The sequence below is a fragment of the Salvelinus sp. IW2-2015 genome, linkage group LG20, assembly GCF_002910315.2.
Source record: "Salvelinus sp. IW2-2015 linkage group LG20, ASM291031v2, whole genome shotgun sequence".
Lineage (NCBI taxonomy): Eukaryota > Metazoa > Chordata > Actinopteri > Salmoniformes > Salmonidae > Salvelinus > Salvelinus sp. IW2-2015.
This window is the reverse complement of record NC_036860.1, coordinates 40,475,577-40,486,172: the sequence shown is the minus strand read 5'-3', so window position 1 is coordinate 40,486,172 and position 10,596 is coordinate 40,475,577. Positions and strand designations below refer to the sequence as shown.

At 39.9% G+C, this 10,596-nt stretch overlaps 1 protein-coding gene across 4 annotated transcripts; it reads left to right on the top strand.

The window, feature by feature from the left end:
- Positions 1 to 272: 272 nt before the first annotated feature.
- Positions 273 to 10,493, top strand: LOC111981773 (protein FAM114A2). Of its 4 annotated transcripts, none has more exons than XM_024013206.2 (14): positions 273 to 427; positions 1,170 to 1,450; positions 1,611 to 1,710; positions 1,863 to 1,964; positions 3,186 to 3,289; positions 3,393 to 3,527; positions 3,629 to 3,787; positions 4,058 to 4,181; positions 4,397 to 4,482; positions 4,770 to 4,865; positions 4,979 to 5,118; positions 7,967 to 8,039; positions 9,480 to 9,533; positions 9,664 to 10,493. In XM_024013206.2, exons 2-14 carry the CDS (start codon positions 1,187 to 1,189, stop codon positions 9,763 to 9,765), a joined length of 1,539 nt encoding a protein of 512 aa, XP_023868974.1. In that variant the 5' UTR covers positions 273 to 427; positions 1,170 to 1,186; the 3' UTR covers positions 9,766 to 10,493. The 4 variants fall into 4 exon arrangements, with proteins under 4 accessions (XP_023868974.1, XP_023868973.1, XP_070305489.1 ...); XM_024013205.2 differs by lacking the exon at positions 273 to 427 and adding an exon at positions 557 to 672; XM_024013207.2 differs by lacking the exon at positions 273 to 427 and adding an exon at positions 573 to 754.
- Positions 10,494 to 10,596: the final 103 nt, after the last annotated feature.

Genomic DNA, 10,596 nt, shown 5'->3' with positions numbered 1-10,596 from the left:
TCACTAGTTAAAAAGAAAATAAATAACATGTAATTGTTCAATAATGCGTAATTGTTTAATAATTCAATGTGTTGTGTTTAAAAATAAAAATATCTGATGATATAAAATGTGTAGGGTTTATATTACTTTTACAAATAAAAATATATGATAATAAACAAATCTAAACTAACAAATGTCAAATCATATTTTTCGACGAGATGGCCAGTAACGTTATTGTGTATTCTACGTAACGATGCAGTTTTACGTTATTACGTAATGACGTCACAACGTCATTTAGCAACTTTTAGCAACAAATCGACCTGCCTCTAGCAACTTCCCCTGAAAATTTGTTGGCAAAATTGCGCCTTCCCGCCTACGTTCTATATGGAACACGATCTACTCACGACATACCGCTGTCAGGCCGACGTCGGCGAGATGTACAGTATGTGTGAGTAATAGAACTACTCCCCAACAATGGTTTTGGACCTAAAAGCAACTGGGAGCTAATGCTAGTGTAATGTTCACTCCAGGTCAGCAGGTGGCGTTGTGTACTGTTTTGACCACTATAAGTACATGTTTATGCAGTAGAAGAAGAGACCCCCCATCATAACAAATTATCGTGTGACGTGGCTAGTCGGGGGGTTTTGTAGCTAGACCTTGCAAGACTATTACACGAAGTCTGGCATAAAATGGGTTAGTAACGTAAATAGATGGCATTCTTTATCAAAACCATGTGGCTTCTTTCTTAGACATTTGTCTATCACCTAGAAGACTGGTGAGCAATGAATTTAGCATAGGAAGCTAACAGCTAAGTTAAGGGAAAGTGCAACAATGTCTAGCCATTGATGTGCTGTCACTGATGTTTTTTGGACACAGTTACGTTTGGCTCAGACAACTGTTATCTTAGCTAAACAATAACTGAAAGTCTGAGTATCAGTCTCTATTCTCTGTAATTTAGTTTATCTAGGTAGCTAGATTTAATCTGCAAGAATAGCCTGTCACTGGACTTCTCTTGCCCCAGGTTGCGACCGGACTCAATTTAAGTAACGCCTGGGGCAATGTGAACTTCTACTGTACATCCCACTTGTTTTGACTTATTGATTGGATATAAATTATTTTAAAAACTGTTTATGGTTTCAATTAAACATTACACAATAAATTCGTATTGTCTTTTCATCCAATAACAACAGGTATGTGTTAAGTTAAGATGTCAGACAGCAAAGCCCCTGGTGACCCTGCTGGGAGTTCAGAGGTCGCAGAGACAGAGGCCCCACCACTGCAGACCTCCACTGTGACGCCACCAGACAGTGCTCCACAGACACTACCTGGAGAGAGCACCACACATAACTCCACAGATGTCCCCCCAACCAGGAACGCAAGGAAAACCAGGAAGAGACCAGATCCAAAACCTCCAGTTGAAGTCCACAAGACTCAGGAGGAGAAACCTAAAGTAGATGGAGAGCCAGCCAAGGTAAGACATGCATGCATACAGCAGAGTGAAAGATTCAACAAGCTTAGCTTCTAACCTTGGGGCCTGGATATGGTTTAGTTTTTTTTTTATAGCTGTATAGGGTACAAACGATAGTCAGGTACAAATGTTTTCTATGTCCCTCTATCTCTCTCTCCTCCAGACATCCATTGAGTCAACAGTAGTCCAGGGAGGATGGGGCTACTGGGGGAGCTGGGGAAAGTCCATCATGTCAACGGCCTCGGCCACTGTGGCCACTGTAGGTGAGGAGAACCAAAAATGGTGTTTTCTGTTTGTGGCCATTTTGTGTTCTCATTATGGTGTTATGTTAAACAATATGTGTGCCCTTTCAGTGAGCATATGTAAACTTTAAAACATCTAAAAATACATTTTATTATGTTTGTTTCATTCTAAGGTCAAGGGATCACCCAGGCTATTGAGAAGGCAGAGACTTCTCTGGGAATCCCCAGCCCCACAGAGCTGTCTGCACAGATTGGAGAGGAGGACAAACAAGAGGGTAATGATGGCATACACTGGTCATCAACATGATCAACACATGAGTCATCACTCTAGATTTAGCATCAGCTGTGATAAGCCTTAGTATATTTAGGATGCGTTTGTTGTGGAGATGTAAAGTGCTTCACTGTTGTAGCTATGCACGTTAGGTTGATGTCTGAGATCTACAGTGTGGTCTGAAATTATTGACACCCTTGATTAAGATGTGCAAAAATGACAAAAATATTATATAGTTATAATGTATGCTGAAATTTTTTTGTAAATATATAACTGTATACTAATACAATTTCTCAGAAAGAGATTTTGACCTCTAACAAAGTTAGAGGTCAAAATTGACATCCCTGTTTTCAATACCCTTCAATAGCTCACCTTGCGAGGATAGCCTGAGCCTTTTTCTTAAATGTTTCATGAGTTGGAGAACGCATTGGGAGGGATCTTTGACCATCCCTCCATATAGAATCCTTTTAGATCCTTGATATCCTTTGACTGCGCTTATGCTCTGCCCTCTTCAATTCAATCCACAGGTTTTCAATGGGTTTCAAGTCTGGAAACTGAGATGGCCATTGCAAAACGTAGATTTTTGTGGCCAATTAACAATTTCTTTGTGGATTTTGGTGTGCTTAGGGTTATTGTCTTGCTGGAAGATCCACTTGCGACCAAGTTTCAGCCTCATTGCAGAGGCAACCAGGACATTTTATCCAAGACAATAACCCCAAGCACACATCAAAATCCAAAAAGAAATTGTTATTTGGCCAGAAAATCAACATTTGACTGTCCATCTCAGTCTCTGGACTTGAAACCCATTGAAAACCTGTGGTTTGAACTGAAGAATGTAGTCCATAAGCACAGACGAAAGATATCAAGGATCTGTAAGGATTCTGTATGTAGAAATGGTTTAAGATCCCTCCCAATGTGTTCTCCAACTTATGAAACGTTTAAAAAAAAAAAAGGCTCAGTGCCGTTACCCTCGAAAGATGAGGTATTGAAAACAGGAGTGTCGATAATTTTGACCCATAACCTTTTGAGAAGAAAAAAAGTATTACTTCTTAAACATAATCTGTTCCTCTGAGCAATTGTATTAGTATCAAATAATATAATTTCAGCAACAACAAAAAATGCAAAGAGTATAGCTGAGTATTTGAATTATTTACTTTTTACATACTTTTTCCTCATTTTTATTAAGGGTGTCAATTATTTTGGACCTACTGTATTTTACTTCTAGGTGAACCCAGTAATGAGACTGATAAAGGGGAAGGAGATGGGGCATTGGCTATGGGAAGCGCCATTGGAATGTTCTCATCCCTCAGCAGTGTTGTTCAAAGCACCGTAAGAAACAATGCTTCTTTGCTTTTTTTTGGCGATTACCATCATATGTTGTTTGTGGGCAAAAGTGACTTGGTTACTGACTAAATGTATATCTATATTTCAGGGGAAAACGGTCCTAACAGGGGGTTTAGATGCCTTGGAGTTCATAGGCAAGAAGACCATGGATGTCATAGCAGAGGGAGATCCAGGGTACAAGAAAACAAAGGGTCTGATGAACAGGACTAACACTCTTTCTCAGGTGAATATTGTTGAATGGATGTCAGAAGCCACCCCCAGTGTTGGGCTTACACCTTATTGGTGTTGGAAAGATTGTATTCAAGGTTTTTGTTTTGGCTAAAGGTCTTACGGGAGGCCAAGGAGAGAGAGGAGCAGGAAACAGCCAAGGAGATGTCCTCCGACACAGAAAATAAGGCCCATTACGGAATGCTGTTCGATGAATTCCAGGGCCTATCCCACCTGGAAGCTCTGGAAATTCTCTCCAGGGAGAGTGAGTCAAAGGTAATAATGAGCAAGTTCCACATTTTACTTTGTACAAAGAAACAAGTAAACAGCCTCTCAAAACATGATTGATTGTACACCCTGCACAGCCTACCATTGAAATCAGTACAACTTTTTGCTCGCTATACTTTGCACACTTGTAAAGAGAGCACCTACAACCATTGCAACCTCTTGAGATATAAAAATGGATCCATGCCACTTTAAAATCCTCCTGGCTCCTTTTAGTAGATCCTATCTATGACTGAATCAGTTGTCTGTTGTGTGGTGTAGGTAAAGTCTGTTCTGACCACTCTGTCTGGAGAAGAGCTGGACCAACTTAAAGAGGACCTGGAGCTCATAAAGGAACCCTTCTCTCTGGTGGAGTTTGATGAGGAGGAGGTGAACGAAAAGAAAGGTAGCCTATCGTCACAGAACTGCCACACAAAGTCTACTATCACAATGTTACATTTACATTCTTTTAGTACTCACAACAGAAACAAAATACTTTTGGTGTGTGCTTTTCTTCTGTGGGTGATAAGCCAACTGAAAAACATCCAATGTGTTATCTTGTTTCTTTGATAATACAATGAACAAAATCAATACATTTTGTTTATTCATATTTATTTTCAGATGAAGATGGATCTGAGTTTCTGAGGGAATTAACAGGGGCCCTGGATGGACTACACATATCCACAAAAGCTGACAAACTTGGCAAGGTTGGCACAATACATTTCTCTTGATTTCATTTAAAGCCAGAGATCTTTCTGTCTCATGCTAGTGGTCCAATATTATAGCAGTGTTTGTTGCTATCTTCTGAAGAGTTTTGGTAGAACTGAGTTTTAAATGGACTGAGTTCACTACTCGTCTTTGCGTTTTCTGCGTATTTGCAGCAATTTTTTGATTCTATATGTTTCTGCATTCATTGCAATTCAGGCAACACCTCTTCTCCAGTTGATAGATCACTAATCTCTAACCTATTTTCTCTCTGCATACCCCTTATCAGGTGAGTAAGAATGCATGTGACCAGATTGCCCAAATGACCAAACTCATAAAGGAAGAAGGGAATGAAGAGGAAGTGGCAAAAACCTATACTGTTGAGGTATGGAGAAAAAAAAATGTGTATGAAGGTCATTATCTGACTGTGACTATTGGAATGGAGCTTTACTCCTTTCTGTTGTAACTACTGATGTGAGAGTTGTTGATTCCTCTCAGGATGTCCACTCGTTGGCCATCAGAAACCTGGCTGAGCTCACAGCCAGATCCATAGAGCAGTTCCACAAAGTGGCCGAGATGATCCTGTTCTGTACCAGCCAGGAGGTCACCACTCTGGAGCAGGCCAAAATCCTCTCGCAGTAAGTTCCTACACACCATCAGCCATCTACAGTGTTATATTACGAGTCATAGATACAGCCTTCAGAAAGTATTCACACCCCTTGACTTTTTCAGCCGGAATTTAAAATTGATATGTTGTCACTGGTCTACACACAGTATCCCATAATGTGAAATTATGTTTTTAGAAATTTTTACAAATGAATTAAACATTATCATCTGAAATGTCTTGTGCCAATAAGGATTCAACACCTTTTTTATGAAAAGCCTAAATAAGTTCAGGAGTTAAAATGTGCTTAACCAGTCACATAATAAGTTGCATGGACTCACTCGGTGTACAATAATAGTGTTTAACATGATTTTTTAATTACTACCTTATCTCTTTACCCCACACATACAATTATCTGTAAGGTCATCCAGTTGAGCAGTGAATTTCAAACCGATTCAACCACAAAGACCAGAGCGGTTAATTACACTTTGGATGGTGTATCAATACACCCAGTCACTACAAAGATAAAGGCATCCTTCCTAACTCAGTTGCCGGAGATGAAGGAAACCGCTCAGGGATTTCACCATGAGGCCAATGGTAACTTTAAAACAGTTAAAGAATATTATGGCTATGATGGGAGAAAGTTACTCCACAATACTAACCTAAATGACCGAGTGAAAAGAAGGAAACCTGTACAGAATAAAAATATTCCAAAAAAAGCATCCCGTTTGCAATAAGGCACTAAAGGTCAGCGGAGTCAATCACCACACCTGAAACCCCACCTCTTTAAGGAATACCTAGGATAGGATAAAGTAATCCTTCTAATCCCCCCTCCCCCTTAAAAGAGTTAGATGCACTATTGTAAAGTGGTTGTTCCACTGGATATCATAAGGTGAATGCACCAATTTGTAAGTCGCTCTGGATAAGAGCGTCTGCTAAATGACTTAAATGTAAAATGTAAATGTAAAGTAATACTGAAAAAAAACGTGGCAAAGAAAGTAACTTTGTCCTGAATACACCGCCTGATGTTTGGGGCAAATCCAGTGTATCACTGAGAACCACTCTAAATATATTCAAACATGGTGGTGGCTGCATCATGTTATGGGTATGCTTGTTGTCAGCAAGGACTAGGGAGTTTTACATTTTTTTTTATGAAAGAACAGAATAGAGCTGAACACTGGCAAAGTCCTAAAGGAAAACATTGTTCAGTCTGCTTTCCAACAGACACTGGAAGACAAATTCACCTTTCAGCAGGACAATGGCCAAAAATACACTTCAGTTGCTGACCAAGATGACATTGAATGTTCCAGAGTTGCCTAGTTTTGACTTAAATCTGCTTGAAAATCTATGGCAAGACTTGCTGTCTAGCAATGATCAACAACCAACTTGACAGAAATGAATAATAATATATATACAGTGGCGAGAACAAGTATTTGATACACTGCCGATTTTGCAGGTCTTTCTACTTACAAAGCATGTAGAGGTCTGTCATTTTTATCATAGGTACACTTCAACTGTGAGAGATGGAATCTAAAACAAAAATCCAGAAATTCACATTGTATGATTTTTAAGTAATTAATTTGCATTTTATTGCATGACATAAGTATGGCCGTAGGAGGGCAACAACCCAGCAGCAGGACCGCTACCTCCGCCTTTGTGCAAGGAGGAGCACTGCCAGAGCCCTGCAAAATGACCTCCAGCAGGCCACAAATGTGCATGTGTCAGCATATGGTCTCACAAGGGGTCTGAGGATCTCATCTCGGTACCTAATGGCAGTCAGGCTACCTCTGGCGAGCACATGGAGGGCTGTGCGGCCCCACAAAGAAAATGCCACCCCACACCATGACTGACCCACCGCCAAACCGGTCATGCTGGAGGATGTTGCAGGCAGCAGAACGTTCTCCACGGCGTCTCCAGACTCTGTCACATGTGCTCATGTGCTCAGTGTGAACCTGCTTTCATCTGTGAAGAGCACAGGGCGGCAGTGGCGAATTTGCCAATCTTGGTGTTCTCTGGCAAATGCCAAACGTCCTGCACGGTGTTGGGCTGTAAGCACAACCCCCACCTGTGGACGTCGGGCCCTCATGGAGTCTGTTTCTGACCGTTTGAGCAGACACATGCACATTTGTGGCCTGCTGGAGTCATTTTGCAGGGCTCTGGCAGTGCTCCTCCTGCACAAAGGCGGAGGTAGCGGTCCTGCTGCTGGGTTGTTGCCCTCCTACGGCCTCCTCCACGTCTCCTGATGTACTGGCCTGTCTCCTGGTAGCGCCTCCATGCTCTGGACACTACGCTGACAGACACAGCAAACCTTCTTGCCACAGCTCGCATTGATGTGCCATCCTGGATGAGCTGCACACCTGAGCCACTTTGTGTGGGGTGTAGACTCCGTCTCATGCTACCACTAGAGTGAAAGCACCGCCAGCATTCAAAAGTGACCAAAACATCAGCCAGGAAGCATAGGAACTGAGAAGTGGTCTGTGGTCACCACCTGCAGAACCACTCCTTAATTGGGGGTGTCTTGCTAATTGCCTATAATTTCCACCTTTTGTCTATTCCATTTGCACAACAGCATGTGAAATTTATTGTCAATCAGTGTTGCTTCCTAGTGCTACAGTTTGATTTCACAGAAGTGTGATTGACTTGGAGTTACATTGTGTTGTTTAAGTGTTCCCTTTATTTTTTTGAGCAGTGTATATATTTGTTTGTTTAGATTTTTTTTTTTATCTCAAGCCCCCGTCCCCACAGGAGGCCTTTTGGTAGCCCGTCATTGTAAATAAGAATTTGTACTTAACCTTGATTTAACTAGGCAAGTCAGTTATAAAAATATAAATATCCTAGTACGTGATTGTGCTCTAACTCAACATTTTGTTCTCCCCTTACAGAATAACAATTGTTTTGTGTAAAGAGATATCATTACTTTCCAAGAAGTTCACCTCCTGTTTAACTACAATAGGGGTAAGATGGTAATTCTTTACGAACCTATATCACAAAGTATATTTAGCCTATCACTTAGCTTACACTCTTCGACGCTACATTCACAGAACTCTGCTTCAGATGTTAATATTCAAGGTCTTGCACAACTTTTCATCATGGAACTTGTGTAATGCATCACTATGACAACTAATAAATGGTATTTTGTGTTTCACAAAGTAATCAACCTTATTTTAAAGCAGTGGTATTCAAAGTCTTGGTCATGGCCCCTATTGCGTCGCGGGGGAATTGGAGTATGGTCCCCAAAACAAAAATAAATTAAGAGAAAAGATTATTGTATGGGACAATATACAAATGTGTTTGGGAAAGATAAGTTGATTAATGAGATGAAAATGTAATTATTTGAAGATTACTGGTTTATTAAAAAAATTACAGTTTTTAAGGTTGTCCTCAGATTTGGGGAGGGGTGTGTGTGTCTTTCAGAGGGGTTGGGTAAAAAGTGGAAATTTCAGCTGGACCTTGTGTGCAATTGGCCAATGAAGTGATCTTAAACAAAAAATATGGTGGTGGATCTTGATTTTATGGGGCTATTTTGCTTCCACTGGTCTTGGGGCCCTTAAGGTCAATGGCATCATGAACTTGACCCAGTACCAGGACATTTTATCCAAGACAATAACCCCAAGCACACATCAAAATCCACAAAGAAATGGTTAATTGGCCACAAAACTCAACATTTTGCAATGGCCATCTCATTCTCTGGACTTGAAACCCATTGAAAACCTGTTGGTTAAATTGAAGAGGGCAGAGCATAAGCACAGACGAAGGATATCAAGGATATGGAAGAATTATGTATGGAGAAATGGTCTAAGATCCCTCCCAATGTGTTCTCCAACTCATAAAACATTTTAGAAAAAGGCTCAGTGCCGTTATCCTCGCAAGGTGCGGTATTGAAAACGATTGTCAATTTTGACCCGTACCTATTTGACAAAAACTTGTAAAACAAAATCTCTTTCTCGGAGCAATTGTATTAGTATAAAATAATGTAAAGTAAGAGTACCGATTGTTGTACTTTTTTGAGAAAGATAAGTTAAGAGATGAGAATTTTATTAATTGAAGGTTACTTGTTGATGTAAAAATCTAAAATATACAGATTTTAAGGTTGTAATCAAATTTGGGTAGGGGTGTGGTCCCCGAAATTATGGCATAAGAAATTGGGTCCCTGCTGAAAAAGTTTAAAAACCACTGCTTTAAAGAGCTTCAATCCATTAAAACATTTGTTGCAGGGTGGTCGGTAACAAGTTGATGGAATCTTTCCATGCTGCAATGCTGACATTAACTAAAGTAATCTCCATTAGAATGATTAATTAGACCCATAGAGTAGTGTAAATCAGTCTGAATATGTGTATAAGATTCCTGGTTCACTGAGTCCAGAGACTAATAAGAGCAAAACATTTTGTTTTGCAGTCAAATAAAAAGGGAGATGTCCTCAATCCACTCATAACAGGAGTATTTTTGGAGGTTTGTATTATTGTGCATCGCTGCATATCACATAATTCTGTCTGAAACCTGAATATTGTGTGTGTGATTTACAAATGTGGTGCATTGTTTAAGTATCTAAAGTGTATATATGTATGTATCTCTTCTTTAGGCTTCCAACAGTGCATCATACATCCAGGATGCCTTCCAGCTCCTCATGCCTGTATTGGAGGTGTCCCACATTCAAAGGAGTGCTGACTCTACCCAACAGTGAACGTATCCCTCTCTCTGCTGTGCTAGCAAGGGACCCTGACAAACAAAAGCATTGACATGTCATTGCGGTTTTAAAAACATTTACTTCCTCAGCTGTCATTCATATTTAGTTTGAAGCCTAAACTAAATTGTCATGCCTCAGAAGAAATGCACCGTTGATAGTGTTTACTCGTCATGGGGTATTGTAATGCTTTTGCTGTTGTGTAGCACAGTAGATAGACCAATGCACATTATTTGAGGAGGCGAGCTGACGTGTTTGAATGACACTGACGTCTGCATTTCTCACGTGTCCATGTCTCTATTTAACAATTACTATGATTCAATTCATTATTCATAACACCAGGATTCAGGATAACCTCAAGTACTTAACCAAGTATACAGGCTTCTGTATTACAGATGAGTGTGATATTGCTTTGCCATACCTCCCTATTTATCTGCAAATGTAATGTTTAAACAGAATATTAATAATTGAATGAATGAACAACTATTTTAATTGTTTTAATGTGAAAAGTGGTAACTTGTGTCTTGGAACTATATCAGGTTTTCCTTGGACATTTGGAGCTACATAACCGTCAGGTATTTTATGCTTCTCAAATCAAAGTAATTTCTTAAACAAAAGCCTATTACAGCTTTGTATTGATTATTGTGGAATACCAAAGCCCAAGTGAAGATTTGCATAAATGTGACACTTTGTAAAGCATTGAGTTTGTTAAAACCTTTGCAAGCCAATGAACTCCTGGATAATTTGTTCTTTATTGTGCTGAAAACTTGCTGTACATGTGGTTTGTTGTCATGACCCCCATTGGCAACTATAAAGTTCAAAACTATAGAT

Bases quoted from the DNA above. Each gene is read 5' to 3' on its own strand.
- LOC111981773 (XM_024013206.2), top strand. From the start codon at position 1,187: ATGTCAGACAGCAAAGCCCCTGGTGACCCTGCTGGGAGTTCAGAGGTC. The intron at 1,451-1,610 runs GTAAGACATGCA...TCTCTCCTCCAG, and splicing joins TAGATGGAGAGCCAGCCAAG to ACATCCATTGAGTCAACAGT. The intron at 9,534-9,663 runs GTTTGTATTATT...TCTCTTCTTTAG, and splicing joins TAACAGGAGTATTTTTGGAG to GCTTCCAACAGTGCATCATA.